General features: G+C 46.1%; 1 protein-coding gene across 1 annotated transcript in view; it reads left to right on the top strand.

Moving 5' to 3' along the window:
- The window catches only part of RIMS4 (regulating synaptic membrane exocytosis 4), a 60370-nt gene that overhangs the window by 29692 nt on the left and 12389 nt on the right, over nt 1-18289 (top strand). Inside the window, exon 2 of the mRNA XM_075166446.1 lies at nt 6191-6332. Within this exon, the coding sequence (XP_075022547.1) occupies nt 6191-6332 (142 nt within the window). The remainder of the gene's footprint in view (nt 1-6190; nt 6333-18289) is intronic.

The raw sequence follows: 18289 nt of genomic DNA, 5'->3' as shown, positions 1-18289 counted from the left end.
TTTGCCCACAGACATGCCAAAGACCAGTTGTCGGACTTGGGACCTTCTTCCTAGTCTCAGCAGGTGATAATATCCAGTTGGGTGCTTGGTGTTTTCCCTTCTTCGTTTTCAGCCTCAAACTGACGTGCATCATCTTTTCTCTGGGGCAGGTCTTCATGGAAAAGAAAGTAAGAATCTTTGGTTTTGACCTTAAGAGTGAAGTTTGTGGCTGTGGGAAATGAAAGGGCTTGTGAGACCACGTTTGAGCCAAGGATAGAGCAGGCAGATTTGGCGTGAACTGCTGCATAGCTCGGGGCATATCTCCTTTGCAGGCAGTCGGATCTTGTCCCACCCGGCCACGCGCCCCTGGTACCCTGGGTGCTGACTGCAGATGCTCTCTGCAGTCGCAGACGTTCATCCCCCTCATGTCAGCTCATCTCTGCTTCTACATGACCTGCAACATGTTCTGAAGGCTGCATCGACTCTGTCAGATGGGTTTTTCTCTGTTTCCCCGCTGGGGTTTTCAATTCTCCATGCTTCATAAGTGCTGGGCCTCATTTTGGAGCAAAGCAGATAATTCACTTGCTGAGGAACGCAGGTGTGAAGCCAGAGCAATGTGTGCCCAGGTCGATACCCTGCAGCATGTATGGATGCAAATCGATGCATGCTGCTTAACTTGGGTAAGAAAAGCAATAGAAATGCAGTCTCTTTGCTCAGACTTGGACTAGTCTTTCCTGGAAAGACTACAAAATGTTATTTTCTCCAGAGCTTTGCAGTAGGAACAAATGCAACCTGAAAGCAAGCATCTGACTGATTTCCCTTCCTTTCCACCTTGCACCCCAAGGTGAAGTTTGGGAAGGAAAAAAGCTAACCAAGCTGTTTTGCCGGACCCTTGGTGTGTATTGGGTGGCCTGTGTTGGTGCTGCCTGGCCATGTGCTTTGGGTACCAACATGTTCTGTGCTTGGAAGCAGTTGGTTCATTTAGGAGCAAAGCTGATTGAGTTGAAATTCAGTCAATTCCTAATCTCAGGGTTAAATCAATATCAATTAATTCTAAAGTATGGGAATTAATTCTAAAGAATGGGTCCACAGCACATGCATCACGCTGGTTTCTTTAGTGTTGGTAGCATCCAGCAAACTGAGCGAACATGGAGGAGAAAATTGAAGACAAAAAGGAAAGGAGAAGGAAGATACCAAGTACCTGGGGGAGGGAAAAAGGAAGTGACAAGAGAGGAGGTAGTGTAAGGATAACAGTGAAAGGGGCACACTCTGTCCCTCAATAAACATCTATCATAGAGTAATCCTGTGCAGGAGTAATGATTCTATAATTATGACCTTGTGATGAGCTATTGCACAACTTGCATAGATTTTTCAAGACTTGATGGCCTCTGAGACCTGTCAGTAGCAGAGAGGAAGGGCTTCGAAGGGTCGTGCGTTAGACTGACGTAGAAGAGGACGTAAGAAATGGTGACTCTTTCCTTGGGGGAAAGAAGGGGACAATGCTGCTCTTATTTTCCCACCCCCAAAGTTTAAGGCAAATACAATTGGTGGCAGTCAGTTCTGCCACAGGAGTGGCATCATCCTGGAGAAGAGCTGCCTCTCCATGTGGTTGACAGCTGAAAATATATTTAAGGAAGGGAACTCTCCAAAGGATGCTCTGTGCTATGCAGGGCACCTGCACAGTCACCTTACTCTTCTTCGTCCATTACTGGGTTGTCTGGAGGGAACTTTTTGTTAGTTGGTCTGATGTCACTCACAGACAGAATTAGGGGAAACATGATAATGAGATCCGATTAATAAAGACCAAAATGATGGAATATAATTAATACCAATCAAGAAGGATTTAGGGAAAATGGGTCTTGTCAGACATTGTTTTCCTCCGAGTTTTAGTAGAAGCAGGTATCTGGGTAAATGTGATAAGTATGTAAGGGTTTTGTCCTAGAACAACATGACCCTAAAAAATGTGATAGTGATTAAAAACTTACTTCACATTTCAAAAAGCAGTTGTCAAGGAAAAGCCTCAAAGGCAGGGGGCTCTTTTGAAGGCCTGGTGCTATTCAGCGTTTTCATTTGATTTGGAGCAAGCATGAATTTAAACCTCACTAAATTCACAGGTGATATGCACATTAGAAGGATAGTAAATAGTACTGAGGGTGGGAGAGTTGTATAGAGCTGTCTGGACTTTTTACTCTCTCTCTTTGAATAAAATGTGTTTTCTTACATATTCCTTAATATAATGTTCTACAAGGTCGTACCAGCAGGACAGGCAGGGACTGCACAGCGTCCAGGTGTGAGGTGTGATGCTACACCAAGAGCTTACCGTGGTCTTGGGAGATGCAAGTAGAAGCAGTGAAGATGAGAGTACAAGCTGATTTTTACCTCTGTACATGTTTTTGCACTAAAATGCAGTCTCCAGTTCTGCTGTGCGTGTTCTTTAAAACCTGGGGAGGTCATTAAAAAGATTCAAGGGCAGGAGAAAAAAATGCCAGAGCATGAGAAACGTAAAGAGCTCAGTCTGTTTAACTTGTCAAAAAAGATTGAGACATGACTTGATTATGCTGCAGAAGAGTCTTTATAGCGAGAACACAAAGCAGCCCTCGCAGTGCAGAAGGGCATTAGAAAAACTGATGGGTGAAAGCTGAAACCAGACAAACTTAAGTCACATCTTAAATGTCAGGTAGTAAAATAAACTGCACAGGCAAATGGCAGATTCTTCATCTCTCGATATCTTCAAATGCAGAGTGGATAGCTTTTTTAGAAGATATTCTTTAGCCAAACGTAAATTGTTAGGCTGAACAGAGCGAAATCTAAGTGCCTGTCAACACAGAGAACTTGGCAAAGTGTCTGCTGGTCCCTTCTGGTTCTTGGCGTCTGCGGGGTGCTGTGTATCTTCATCCTGGGTATTTGAGCAAAAGATTTCTTCTTCCCAAGGTCATTCTGAAGCAGAATCTGCTCTTCAGCTGGTTGACCGCTGCTTAACCTTTGTCGTTTACTGCTTAATTGGAAAAGGTGCAGGGAATAAATCTGGTGATGCTGCAGAAGATGTCAATACTACTCTTACTTGTTCCAGATACCACTAACAATTAAATTCAGACACATGGTTTTGCCAGGCAGCACCCACATATCATTTTGCCACCTTGATTTGCAGAGGTGTTGAAGCACAAGATTTCAGGTGAGGGAGGAGGCACAGCCCCTATGCGATGCTCCACGCTGACCAGAGGAGGTTGCTAGTAGGTGACTGTTGCTTGTGAAATGTTTTCGGTCCGCGGATGAGCAGTGCAGCCTTGTCCGTATTTATCTCCTTTCTGCGCTGACCCTGTCCAGGTGTGCTACTCGTGATCTGCCCTTCTCTCCTAACTGATGGGGTTAAAACACTGTATTTTTGTAATGTGCTGACTATGGGTAAAGTTTGACTAAAGGGTTTAAGTGAGTGATTTAGGAACCTGTGTCCCATTTCTGATGGCATCTCTGGTGCTTCTGCCAATCTCTTATCCTGTTTCAGCCTTGACTCTGGCCGCAGTGGTTTGGGAGCTTGGCTTTTTGGCAAAACAGGTCCTCCTCTTCTGTTCAAGGGAAACTTCTGGCAAAAAGAGACTGGAGGGGAAAAAGGCTGGGGAAACCTTTCTTCAGAATAATGGGAGATGGTTTGTGAGATGCAGGAGTCGTGTGCATCTCTGTCTGGAAGAGGAGGGAGGAACCAAGGATTCTTGTCACCTATTCCTGTTGTCTTGTTTTCCAGAGTTTCTCAGTTATAATTTTTTTCTTTTTTTTTTTTTTTTAAATAAGAATATCCATGTGTAAAAGCAAACAGGAATACACCTGTAGACTAGAAAACCACCCTCTCATGGAAAAGCCAGCAGTGCAAAGCTGTGCATGTGGTGCTACAGCTGAACTTGCCCCATGCCAGCTGAATTGTCTCCAGTACAGTGCTTTGGTACTGCCCGTCTTCCACGGTGCCGCTTTTCCTTGTCTTTGGCCCCTTCTGCTTTATGTCATTAGCTTTGATTCAGGAGATGGCTAATAGGAAGGAGGAAGCACCTTGGGTTGCTCTAAAGCCTTGCTCTGTCCCAAGCCTCTTGTTTGTTGCCAGATGTGGATGCATAGTCTTCTGAGTGTCTCCAGGCGTGTCTCATTAGATTGGGGAAATAAGAGACTTTTTTTTTTTAAACAGATGTTGCATAGTTGGGCAACGGGGCATTTTTAATTTGTTTCCTACATTTATGTAATTTGCTGCTTTGACTGTGGTTGCCTGCCAGGGCTTTTGTAAGGACTGACCTAAAAGGCACAGAAGGATGAGTGTTCTGAGAGTGCACACGTGAGGCAAGGATGGGCATTGATGGATGTAGGTGACTAAAAGATTGTTTGTGGAGATGAATGCGAGACAATTAAATGGATCATCAAGTCTGCCCACAAGGCTGTAAGGATGCTCTCTGAAAGGAACCTAGAAACCCCATCCGAGGATCCAGCAAGCTGTACAAGGCTTGTCGAAAGTGCATCAAAGGGAACTCTTCGGCAGGGGTTGGGGAAGTAGGTAAGGCTGTTTCACGAGGCTTTGCTTTTATTGATGCCTATATTGTTATTCTTGCCTGAAGGTTTGGATTTTGAAAGCACATTAAAAATATGTTTTACGTTTGTGTAACTTCCTGATTTATACAATGTGCTTCATACATTGCTCTAGGCACACAAACAGTACAAGCTGTAGTTAATGTTAACCCAGAACATGCATATTCTATCCTCTTAGCCCATAGGGACATGCATACACATGCTGCACCAAATGTGGGGACAGCAGTTGGTACAGAGCCCTGGGGCCAACACGTTTACTCAGTTGGAAACCTCATGATACCAGAGTAAACGGGACTTTATAGCTGAGTTTATACAAGAATTTTTGCCTTTGCATTTCAGTGTAGGTATAATTTGAGAAGTAGGATAGGAAGCATTTCTGGTATCTTACTGATTTTTTGTTTGTTTGTTTTTAAAAGTGATTGTTCTCACCAAGATCCAAAGAAAAGTATTTTAGGTCGAGCAGCTTGCTACAAATAACAATGTTCTGCATATTTTAGACAGGTTCTTACAGACATCCTCATATTTCCAAAGTAGTTGGGAAAGACTTGTTTTCTTTAATATTTGGGGATCCTGAGTTCTCTAGCCTCAACAGCTGCGTCATTTCTTCTCCAGGGTGGTACTCAAAAAGCTGGTGGGTTTCTGAGAGCACCGTGGGTCGGAGGTTTGTGGCCTGAATCCAGGTTAATGGATGGACACCTTTAAAGCATTTAGATAATTCTGCTTTTGCAGAAAACTTGTAGCAGATGTGTTTCAGGATGAATGCTGTATGTGGGATGAAATCTGGAGCTTCCTAACACCAGCTAAAGCAATTAATAGTAATGGTATTCATTACATATCCGTTACATAACATGGTTTGTTCTGAGAAACAGACTGCTAGAGATGGAGGATGAAAATAGCAGCTGTTAATTTCAGAGGCATGATCCTCTGAAGACTGCACCCAGGAGGAACCAGAACCTGCTTAATTCCCGTTGCACTCTGGCCGAGGGCGTGTACGAAGCGGAATAGTCCTCTCCAGGGTTCTCCACTCCTGATGCCATTCCAGGTGCCACCAGAGAACGTTTCAGCCGTGCCCAACTATTTCCCTGTGGCCTGTCTGGGAGGGCTCCTGCCTTCGCAGCACCTCTGGTGCTGCCTGGCCTTTTCCTCCCATCTACTCCCTTGGTGCTCACCAGGAGCTGTGGCTCTTTGCTGCTCCGCACAATCCGAGGCAGCAACATGGGGTATAGGAAACATTTTGAGGCATGGTCAGGCTGTACACCTCAGCTCTGCCTGCGGTTACTGCTGCCGTGGTTCCCAAACGGGATAGCTCCACGTATAGCCAGCTTGTGTGCCTGCATGCACCTGCACTCGATGCACAATTAATTGGTACAAATGGTTGGAGTAGGTAGGGTGGTATGTATGTTCTGAGTTTCTGCTGGGCCCTGGCTTGCTGGAGCACTGGGTTTGTTCCAAAGATGACTGGGAGCTGCTGATGGAGCAGGGCTGGGTAACGAAACGCTGCACGAGTGCAGAATACTGCCTGGCTGCCAGATGCCAGGCTGATCTTCTGAAAGACCCTCTCTGCTTCTGCTTGACTCTGTCATTGCCTGTTGTTGCAAAAGACTCTGGGAACAACAGCTGACTGTCTTTTCTCCCCTTCTGTTCCTAGATGGGGATGGCCGGAGACTGAAAGGAGCCATCCAAAGGAGCACAGAAACTGGGCTGGCTGTCGAAATGCCCAGCCGGACCGTCCGTCAAGCCAGCCATGAGTCCATTGAGGACAGCATGAACAGCTATGGATCAGAGGGAAAGTAGGTCATTGAAAGGGAGCTGGGTAATCACTTGTGGGATGCACTGTTCTTATTAATTTTCCTCCAGCATGATAGATGGTGTGTTTGTCTGACTTGCCTGTGCTGCAGGTGTACTGCCCATTCAATTAGAGATCTCTCTGCCTGCATAGCTGGCACATACTCTAGCTGTTTATATACTTTTTTTAGTGTCCTCATTATTCTAAGCTGAAGCAGATATCTATTACTTTTAACCGCTTTGCCTTTAGAAGAATAATTCTAATAATGAGCTGAGGCTCATTACTGGTAATAAATTATAAGCAAGTGGTCTTTAATGTTGCACGATAGCTGTCCATCTTCCCTATTTCAAGGCAGCCTTTTGGTTTGGGGGGAAAAAAAGTGCCAAGGTGATGAAAAGGATGCAAGTAGCAAAATAATCATTCTGATATCATTCTGATATCAAAATACATATTTAGAAGCCTGTGTATACTTCTGGTAACAAGCTTTCTTTTGTTTCATCTGAGTTACAGTGTCCTAAAGGAATGTATTTTAGAAATGGTTTTGACCCCAAGAAAAGTTGTAACACACTTTGCTGCACTTGGGCTTTATACCAGAATGCAAAGCAGGGGATCCTTAGGCCAGAACTTTGGGGGCTGACTTGTCTCCAATTCTCGTTTTTGTGTTTCCATTATTTGAAGCCATATACAGAGATTATCATCATTTTATTAAGATGACCATTCATGGGAATCTTGGGAGGCAAAAAACCCCCAGTATTTAAAAAATATACTATCAGAGTCTGTGCTTCGAGGTATGAGGCCAAAATGCTTGTATACCAAAAACATGCTCTGTTTAAGCCAAGTACCGCGCTTGGCATCGCTCTGTACGCTCTCTAGTCCTATGTGGTATTCCAAGTACACCATACTGCTAAAATGCTGGGATAGCCCAAAGGCGCTCTCAATTAATGTGATTCTGGTGTTAAATAAGTAACAGGCTGTAAATTAAGAGAGACTTTCTTTAGCTTTAGAAGTAGGCTAATCCTGGAAAGGCATCATAGATCTGTGCTGAAGGCTGGAAATAGTAATGAGGCACAGGCTGCGATAGCAATCTTGTCACTCCAAAGCTGTGATGTACTTTACCTCTTCTCTGAGCTGCTGTCTCTGGGGAAATATTCCTGCTACACCACCACAGTCCTGTGGCTTGGAGTTCTGCCTCCGCTACGAGATACAGAGGATTAGTGATTAAGTTTAGTCTCTTGGCAATGCAGGGCAAGAATCTGCTTTCGTGCAGAGTAGAATTCTTTCCTTTTTCTATTTACATAGCTTACCCTCCTGGGATGGGGTATAATTCTCTGAAAGGTCTGTGTCCTATCATTGCATATGCTGCCTGCTTTGATTGTGCTTTCCTGGAGAGAGAATATTTCTGCCAACAAAATATTTCACCCATACAAGTGCTGTTTTACCCTGAAGGCAGGCGGCATCTAGCTATCAGCTCAGCAAAGAAAGAAAAAATTTTGTCTCGCAGTCCAAATGTCTTTATTAGAACAAGTCTAACATTTGGTATTCCAACCTCGAACACTGCCAGAACATCCTTGCCAGCCCCTCTGCCAGGGATGGGACGGTTTCTCCTCTTACTTCTCTGAAAAGTGTGATTAAGTGGTTCCTGGATGCTTTGTTCCTGGGTGGGATAATAGATCTCCTCTGGAAAGCCGGTGGGAATTGCAGCTGTCTGTCTGAGCTGCAAGTGATAAGCAAACAGGGCTGAGAGTACAAAGAGCTAAGAGGGCTCTATTCTCTTGAAACATGGTGGGAGGGCAGCTTCTCTGCTTTCTTTTCCTGCAGCAAAGAAAGCAATTGTTTGGGGAATAGCTTTGAGGGACAGAAATGTATTCTCCTAAATCAGATTTCTCTTGACCTCTCTCGTTTGCTGTAGCTGTGTTCCCAGGGAGGCAAAATGAAGATTCCTATGACTGTGTTAGCTGTGGCAAATTTATTTTCTTTTTAAGGCTGGGTTTCTGACTGATGCAGATACTCCTAGGTCAGAGACAGTTTTCACCGGTGACTGTCAAAAACCTGGTTTTCAGCAAGACGAGGTTGCTCTAGTTCTTCCTACCAGGCATCTCTTCGGTATGTTCACACAGGGAAGAAAATGGATTCAAAACCTCATCTTCCAAGAGTTTTTCCCAAGTTCTGTATGTTTTTATAATCCTTTTCAATTTAAAGACTAAAAGGACAGCTTCCAAAAGTGGCACACTGAAATGATCAAAGATTTGGTGAAACTTTGCTGCTGAAGGTCTTAAAATATCTGCTCTCAGTCATACAAATGTGCTTTTAAAGTGATGCTGATTGACTGCTTTCATGCTTGTTGTGGCGAGCTGGGTGCAACTAGCTACAGCTGCTCAGTGCCAGTGCAAAGCATCGCAGTTGAAGAATTTTCTGTAGTGCATGATTTTGAGCAACGGTGCTTTTCGTGTGAACACCAGAGTGCATGAAATCCAGGGTGTTTTTTATGGAGAGGCTTATTACGTAGGGGTGTACTTCTCCTCAGATATGCTAGGCCCTCCTTCAAGAAAATATTCCCTTTAGGGTTTTACCTGAAGATGAAGTGTACTGAAGATTAGCTGGTCTAAAGGATGTGTCTCCTGGAATTTAAGCTCGTGCGCATGCCAGTAAGTGCTGACAATGTCAACACACTGCTCCATTTATTTTTTTGCCGTACAAAAAGTCCCCCAGCTATATTACCAGCTTTTTACTGGTGTACAGAGGTTGTGCACCAGTGTAGGAAATTAATATAGTAAAACTCAACGTGAGACCTCATAGAAGGGAAAGGTGATACTTATTCTAAACAAAACTGTTTTCAGTCATTCACGCTTCTAGATTTTCTACATTTCACTCACTCGCGCTCTCACCGCCCTGTGCAGGCGCCAAGCCTCGTGCATCCCGGTGCTGTAGCCAGGCTCGGCTGTGTGCTGCAGGGAGGACCAGGGACACCATCTGTCAAGCCTCTGCTGTGTCTTCTGAGTTGTTCTTCACAACAGATTGACTCTTGGATTGGTTTTTACACTTTCTAGGACTTACCTGTTATTATGGGGTGATCTTTCACCTCAGGGTCTTGCTTTTTTCGGCTTGCATAGATCTTAAGCAGTGCTGCTACCTTTTTGTTTCCTTGTTTGGGGAATCTTTATGGCTATAGTCTGCCTTCAGACAGGCTATGGAAGTGGTGTGCTCTCTAACCTTGTTGTCCTCCTCCTGTCGTCAGAGGACAGGTCTGCTGCTGACGGGTTGGTTGTGCTTTCGCACACACAGATGTTGCCATTCATAATTCATCCAGACCGATCTTAGTACTGGTTACAAATCTGTACAGCAGTGGGTAGTTTCTTCTATGTGTACTTAAAAATTTGCATCAGAGGACAGTTACCCACTGTAGCAAGTGCCTACCGGGTAGTCTCAGGGCACCAAGATTACTGCAAGGATAAAACTCCTAATATAGAAATAGCTCACAAACAAACCCCTGAGATTCAACAGAGATCTCCAGCTCCATCCTGGCTCTTGCACAACCTACATCTTGTTTTGGCTGGGTTTTGCTGCAGCTGCACGAGACCATGTACAACATTCAGAAAGCAATGGATTCTGGACTTATGTGTAACTTATTCCTGCCAACCACTTTTCTTTCTGAAAATGGAGCAGAAAGACAAAAATGGACCTAGAACAAAAGACTGCTAGCTGCCATAGTCCCTAATAAGTGGTACTCGTCAGCTTTTTTGTTCTTGCTGGCTACTGCTGAGGTGATTAAGTTATGGAGAGCTAAGGTGATTTTTATCTTAGAAAAGCACAGCAGGTCATGACTAGCAAAGACTTAGAGGATTGTTCTTGTATTATCTGAGATGAGTCTGCCTGTCCAGCAAGGAAGCATCTTGTTAGCCATATCATCTCTCTTTTCCCAACGTGAGGGCAGCACCAGCCTGAGCCCTGCCTGAAGCCACCGTTGTGACGAGGGCTGGAGGCAGAATGCAGCCCGGCAGGCGTGCCACCGGCACGGGCATCTCGCGCCTCTCGGCTCTGTTCTGTCTCGTGCTGTTTCTGCAAGCTATGGCTTGTACCAGTTCTCCCTTCTGTGCATACAGGGCTGATGTGAACCAATGCTGGGACTTGGGCTAGGAGAGCTACCTGCCCTTCTCTGCTTCACTATGGAGCAGTAACTAAAAGGAAGCTGGAGAAAATACTGGCCTGGCTTGTGACCATATGGCCATGTGAAAATTCACTTTCCTTCACCAAAAATTATCCATTGTCCTTCGAGAATTACCAAAAGACTTGATTCCTAAACGCATCATTCAGGAGATTCATGTCGTAGCTATTCACTCAATGTCTCTCTTTCAGTATCCAAAGCCAGGGGACTTCTAGACTCTTTTATAGCAGATTATCTTTAGGGGTCTCCTTTTATCCAAGTCCTTTTAAAAAATGTAATGAAATGTGTTGTTAATACAGGTCAGGCTATAAGAAATCAAAGCCTTTCGAGATGGAAACCGGGAAAGGCATGGAGATTGTTTCTGTCATACACCAAGAAATTAGTCAGCCTGTTCAGCAACAGCACATGTTGTGCTGTTAAGCTTGACCAGCACAGCTCAGAGAGGATGCGACCTTGAGAGCTGTAGTTACAGCAGTAAATACAGTGAATCCCACCTTCAGCAACCTCTTGGGAACAGGCAAAATTGCTCTCTGAAGGCAGGTAGCTATCTTTTATTCAGTGCGTCTGAGATGACTTGTGATTGCTAAAAATGGAGCTAGCCTGGTAAGGTGGAGAAGGGAATGGGGGAGGTCTTTGTACATAATTCACTGCATAGTTTTTATAGCTCCGTTTAGGTGGCAGAATTCATACAGCAGAAGGAATCGGATACACGAGCAGAGTACAGTGTGTTACAGCACATAAGACAGCATGTCACAGTGCTAAAAATGTTACAGAAAGTGGAGTGGCCAGGAGAGAAGCAGAGCTTGTTGAAAGGCAGAGACAGGGATATTGCCTGGCAGAGGAGAGGTGGGCGGTCGGTGGGGTTAGGCTGGGTTTGGGTCCTGCGGGGATACATGCTCATAGGAAACTTTTCCAGCCAACGTGAAGGCTCCTGCAGCATTCACATCAACTTTGACAGGGTAAGGGGCTGTGTCCCCAATGCCCTGACAATGTAGTCAGATGTGTATTGCATTAATAATTCCTCATGTGCACCATAAATATTTTAAAGATAAGGGCAGTAGATGTTAAATTAACCAGTTCTGCCTTCCTCCTTAGCTGATAGATATCTACTTGGCTTCTGCGTGTAAGATGCAATTTGAAAGACCTTAACATGCAATATGGATGGGTGTGATTGTTACACAGTACATTGCTGCTCCCTGAAATTGGAGTTCTGATGGGTTTTTTTATGCTCAAATAAAATAACTGTCAAATATGTTATCAGTCTCAGAGGAGACTTCCCCCCTCCCTTTCTTCTGGATGAAGGAAGTATGTGTTGCTGTCCCTGTTTTTTAAAGACAGAGCAGGAGAACTTAGCTATGCATTAGATGTAGACGTATAGCAAATTTGTTAGTTCAGCTGTGCAAGTCAAACCATTCAGTTGCATGGCTGTGTTTAGGCAACTTGCTTATTAATTGCAACTTTGTGTGCTAAGAGGACAAAAAAAAAAGTCTTTTAGAAAATATTTACGAGAACAGAACAATAATTTCTGAACGCTGGGCCCAAACACATCCCACGTACATACTAGACACAGTGGAGCACCTCCTTAAGAGAGTATCGCTTCTAAAGGCTTGAGTTGATGGCAAATAGGCGGTTGTGTGAATAAATCCATTAAAAGCACAAGACAAAATGTTATCTTCTGAAAATAGCTGTTCTCTGGGTGTGCCAGGGGGTGGCTGTGTTGAAGCTATGTGGCTTCACCACTGCTCCACCTGGCTGAACCCACAGCAGTGGAGCCGTGCAGCTCCAAATGACAAGATGTGCAAGTGTAATAGAGAGGCAGTAATGGCGATTTGGTCCAAGGGAGGGACGCACAAAGTCGTCTCAGAATACCCCTCTTCTTGACAGAGCTCCTCAGCAAAAGGGTGTTACACCCAGCCTGTGAAGGGAGCAGGAGATGAATACCTCGCTCTGCATTTCTTCTGCACAGACATAGCAGCCCGTGTGTGGCCATTACAAGTTGGTACAATTGCGACCAGTCCCAAAGTCTTGTAAGATAGAATTAAAAAGTACCGCATCACGGGCAAAAGAAAGGAAATAGACTGGTCTGTGCTTTGAACTGGTAACTCATGAATGGTGTTGAGGGCTGATGTTCAAAGAGGAAGGACTGGAAAAAGATTTGGAAGGAAAAAATAAAGCAAAGCACAGGAATAAATTCTCTAGGGAGGGATTTTAAGAAATGGTTGGACAAGCAGCTGTCACGAATGATATAAATAAGGCTGCTCTCTGGCCTTGGGACCTGGGTGTGGACTGAGGGACCTGTGGAGATGCCTTCTTACTATATTTCCTGTGAGTTTTGCAAGGTTTTGACAAGCTGATTCTGCAGACGCTTGCAGCAGCATAATGGTATACCTGGCATACAGAGTCCCAGAAGCAATTTAAAAATAGATTTAGAAAAGAGGTCAGACAAACTCCGCATGGACAGGAAAAGAAATTAATGATACATTTTCCCTAAATGTGTCTGTGCCGTTACACGCTCTGCATGCTAATGTGCAGCAAACGACGGGTGGGAGTGCGGAAGAGGCTGAGCAGAGCCACATACGTGGTAGGAGAGGGATCAGCACAGGTGCTCTGAATTTTCTTTATACCATTTCTTATTGAAATCAGCATTGTCCATCTAGGCATTCAAATCCTCATCAGTTTACAAGCAAGCTTTGAAAAGCTAGTTCTCCATCCGAATATATATGAAGAGCAGCAGCCTTGCCGTGAAGGAACCAACTGCATGATGCTTTGCAGTGGGTAGGTCAGGAAATGCTGCTACCTTGAAAGAGCAGAGAAGCAAGCAGCTGGCAAAGAGCCTTTAAGCCACTCTTAAATTACTGTACAGAGGACAGATATCATATGCCCTGACCTACAGCATGCAATGCAGGAGCACAGTCTTCAGAGATTGCTGCACAGATTCCCTAAATAATCAGGATTATGAATGTTGCGTTTAAAAAGAACATCAAGGCAATCTCAGCCCCAGTTTGAGCACAGGGTTCCTAAGACTGAGTGAACACACAGTTTTATTCTGCATATAAACGTGTCACAAAAGAAATCAGTTGTTTATGCAGTCACCTTTCTCATAAAGTCGGGAATGGTAATTAGGTACACGTTCTGCATGGGGATTGCATACGGGCATTGCTTGCAGCTGCCTGGAGCTGCCGGGCTGGGCTCAGGGCTCTGCCTGCCAGCTGTGGCCTCGCAGGCTGGTGTCTGCGTGGTCTTGTCTCCCTCTCGCGGGTGTCCAAACGACTGCAACGAGAGCAGTTGTCTGCTGTCCTAAGCTGTGTCCATGCTGCGGTGCCTTCAGCATGGCATGGAGGCATCCAGGCTAACTGGCTGGTGAGCCAGGGACAGCTTGGGCTTAGAAATGACTATTTTACCCATGTGTCTGAAATGGGTTTTGCAGCCTGTGCTGAGCCTTGGGGTGGAACTGGTACCTGTGCAAGCAAAATTAATGTTTGAGCAGGTTTCTGCTGATGCTACTTCGTGTTGGTGGGCTCGGAGACCCCAGGATCCGTAGCCTCCAGAGTATCGTCCTACTGCCCCTGCTCTGCTTCCTTACCTACAGCCAAGGGCTATGTTCTGGGGGTCCTCCAGCAAAATGTCCTTCATTTGTCCTTGACATCCTGGAGGTGTCACTGACGTCCCTATACTCTCTCTGTGCCTTCAGGTCAATTTAAAACCAATCCCACAGCAAATCTCATAACTTTTAACTTCATTAAACTCATTCTCATTCAGCTGTGGCAAAGCAGAAACCATGAATCATGATTAGTGAAAGCAAAGGGCCGGAGAATAGATAATTAATTTCTCTTTCCTGTTCAAAAGGCTGTGCTGCCCTTGCTCAGTGGAGGATTTGTGCCCTTTAGACAAAAGGCTGACAAGTGTCACCTGTTAATCTTCTCTGTGTGTGGCTGTTTGTCAGCACAAGATGGTCCTGCTGCAGCCCCAGTCCCCAGGGCACTGCTGGTTATGACAGTTGCTATTTGCAAGTCAGCTGCGAAATGCTCCCACTTTATTCCTCCAGCTATTTTTAGCACTTCTTTTTAGATTGCAATAAAACAAAAGACATCTCGTATTGGTGATAACCAGGTTGTAGCAATTTCTCTCCATAAGGGAGAGATGCATGTTTGGCAATGGGAGAGGAAGGGCTTTCCAGGGTCACTCCAGTGCATGTGAAACCCATCTGCTGGCTGTCACCCAAGAAGGAGCTGCCACTGTCACCTACGGCAGATCCCTTCAGGACCACGGCTCCCTGCCAGCGCATCCAGCATGTGGTGGTTCAGCTGGAGAGCTGGTTGCTGAATCAAGGGCAGGTGGGAAACAGCTCGGTTTCTTCAGAGGTCAGGCAGGAAAAGTCTGCTGAGCATGCAGCATGAAGCAGAGCGGCAGGGGAGGGCTCTTGGGAGCACCAGGGCTGCATTTAAAGACCTGAAAGAAGTCACGGTGGTCGCTGGAGCTCTTTTCCTCCCTGCTTCAGCTGCAGGAAAAGCAAGTGAGTGAATGGGGAAGGTCTGTCCCACCGTTTTCAGAATCACACCATACGCAGCCCCCTCACTTCGGCATCCCAGCTTCTCTCCAAGCACTTGACAGACAGAGCTCACTGAGCTGGATTTGAGCATCCTAAATTTAGCCGATGCAGCTAAATGGTTCCTGCTGGTTTTAATTCACATTCATACTAAATTTCTGCAGTTTTATTTTCCCCTTCCCTCTCCTCTCGAGGGAGAAGCAATGGCTTTCTTGGAGGTAGCTTACGATTTTTCCAGACAGAAATTGTTTCCATTCCAGGGTTATTGGCGATACCCAAATATATGTCCAGGAATTGGTCAAAGCCAAGGAGCCTGATTTAGAGCTGCTGCTTCTAATGTCTGATAAAGCAGCACTGCAAAAGGTCAGCCTCTGTGCAACGTAGCAGCGAGTCCCACCAGCTAATGGCATAATCTATTAAAGAATTAATTCCCTATGTCTTTCCTTTCCAGTCAAATATAACAACAAAGGGGAACATTAACTGTCTAACTTAATATTGGGTTTCATATAGTGCTAGTAAACCTATTAACTGAGGCTGTTATCCAAACTGCAGGAGTTTTGACCTTGGCCTGTGTTTTTAAGGGGACTTTTGCCGTTCCTCTCAAGATCAGCCTTGGTGCTACAAAGCAGCAGCAGCTTCATTCGAGCAGCAGCTCCACTGATCTCCTTGCAAGGGTCCATGCTTGTGGCACAGCCCTGGTGTCCCTGCAGCAACGTCCTGCCCTCTCGTGGTAATTTGGACTGAGGAGCATTTATTGTTTCAAGGTCGTCCCGAGCCCTCTGACTTCTGAATCTGTCTGGAGATAACAGCAACGTTTGCTTTGCTGTAAACACTTCCAGTTGCCGTTGGTTCACCTTTAGCCCAACAGCTCTTGTTCTTGTGCTTTTTAACGCCGTTCTTCATGCTCTCCTGCTATTTTGCTCCATATCATTGATGTAGGCTGCAGCATCGGCTGCTCCATTAGCAGGTGCTTTTATTTTCTCCTGAGCTGCCCCAGCTGCTGGGCAGAGCCTTTGCTAGCAGCGTTGCCCAAAGGAGGGGTGAGCTGGTGTGTGAGAGCAGGGGTGGTTTCTCTCCAGCACAGACAAATACTTTGACATGATTCTCTCCCCAGCAGGTAAGGGGAAGTGGTTTCCTATAGCAGGTTTCTTGAATTATTTTGAGTATTCAGGGGCCAGAAGGGTCTCTCTTCTTTGCTGTCCTGCAGCAAGTGGCGTTTCTGTGGATGGTCTTCTCCCAGCTTTGTGTCCCCACTGCAGTAACGCGGCCAGACTTCACCCCAGAGGGGATCTCTCCGAGACCTGGTTCTGGGTGTGCTGCAGGCTCTCGCAGTGCTAGGCTTCGCTCAGTCCTGGCTTTCCGCTCCTCTGTCCCGATCCCAGGCATCTTGTTAATGAGCACAAGCATCTGTTTTGAGCATAGCAGTGAACATTTCCCTGAACGGCTGTGAGTTGTCGTGCCAGCTTTTTATTTACGTGCTCGTTCGGGTCACATACTCCCCAGGGTAGGAGTGAGACCCGAGCTCTGCCCATTTATCTTCCTTGAGTTGAAGAAATAAAGAAAACATTTACCTTCTGGCTGATGGTCCATTCATCTCCTGCTGAATCTTATATCTTTCTCTGTCAGGTCTCCTTTTTCTTGAACTATTTTGGGTCCTCTAAGCACTAGTTTTCATCCTTTTTTGAGTCTCTATGGGCAGCTCAAAATGCCTGAGCCAGCAGGCTCGAGGAGTCTCGCTGGTCCTTGTGTGCACCAGGACTCACTTCTTCCCTCCTTGTATGGGCAAATCATAAGCCTGATAAAGCCCATCTGGCTCCGGGCTCCCCCTTCCCCTGCTTTCCCCATCACATGTCCCTGTCCCTGCAGATTTACCAGCCCTGGGGATGTCTCTGACTGTGCACAGTCTGTCCTCGGCATCCAGCATCTCTGCCCTGGTCCTGTGCTCGGGGCGCTGCTCACCGGAGAGGTCTGTCCCATCGGGGCCGGCAGATGCCAGCTGGGTGATGGGCAGGAGTTGTGCACCCACAGGGAGCAGAGTGCGGCCCCGCGCTGCCTCTGCCCCGGGATGGATGGTGGCACTGGGGATGCGCCGTGTGCATCTGAGGAGTTGGTGACGCTGAAAACCGAGAAAAAACTTAAGCCTTCTCTGCAATTAATGCCAATTATAAATCGCACTGTTTCTGTTGTATCTCAAAATATCACCTGGAGTGTTTGTGCAAACAGTGGGTGCAGGGTGAGAAAACACCAAACCAGGGAAAATCCACCCCGTGCGGAGCCTCTCCCCAGCCTGTCTTCAAGGATGCCAAGGCAGCCTCCTCCCTCGTCCCTTTTCACAAAGGTGACATTTGTAGAGAGCTCAAGGGCAGGTTTTTCCATGCTGAAGGCTCAGCAGCTCCCTGTGTCGCAGTGATAACGGGGTTTCTCAAAGAGCCGGGCCAGCACAGAGGGGAGGTGCAGTGCTCCGTGGAAAAGTCTGGCCATTTGATTCAGTGCCCCTGTCACAGTGAGCTGAGCCAGCCCGTGAACCAGTCATGAGGGCATGTGCTAGTGACACGTCCTCTTCAGTGCCATGCACGGCAAGATGCTGAAGTGTGTGTGCTGGCTTCCTCATTCCTCGTAGAGATAAATAAATATTCCCGTGGGGCTGAGACTAGGTCTGCAAATAGCTAATGAGAGCTGAAATCCCAACCTGAAATTAACACCTTCTGGCTGAATAGGATTTTAAAAAAAATTCCTTTTTTTTTAATGTCTTTTAAATGTAACTGGCTTGCAGGGGGGAATCAATGAATCTTTGTGGCTGACTCAGGCTGCGTGAGAGCCTGCGGTCCCCAGCCCGCCCCGCAGACAGGGTTCCTTTCCGGCTTTGCTTGTACTGAATATGCAGCCTCCTCACGGCATCCTTTCTAAGAAACGAATTTGGGGCAGCAGGGAGCTGTGTCATGACGTGGGAAATTGTCCCCTGCCAAGGACATTTGGAAAAGTGCAGGAGGTTCGTAATTGTGCCTGACTTCAGTGTGCAGCAGCTTCCCCGGAGGCAGAGTGCAAAACCCAGCGCGGCAGCGTGGGTACCCTGGCACAAAGCTCCTGACGTGTGTTTCAGCTGCTGTGTTTCTGTTTGGCAGACGCCTGTAGGACAAAAGTCAGTGTCGAATGATGGCCTCAAGCCTCCTCCTTAACCATTCGCAGCAAGTGGGGCAGCAAGTTTTCCCACAACCTGTGATACAGCTGCGTAAATCAGGGTACAGCTGGGTAA

This window comes from Calonectris borealis, chromosome 17, assembly GCF_964195595.1.
Source record: "Calonectris borealis chromosome 17, bCalBor7.hap1.2, whole genome shotgun sequence".
In the NCBI taxonomy this organism is placed as follows: Eukaryota; Metazoa; Chordata; class Aves; order Procellariiformes; family Procellariidae; genus Calonectris; species Calonectris borealis.
This window is presented reverse-complemented; position numbering and strand designations above follow the sequence as displayed.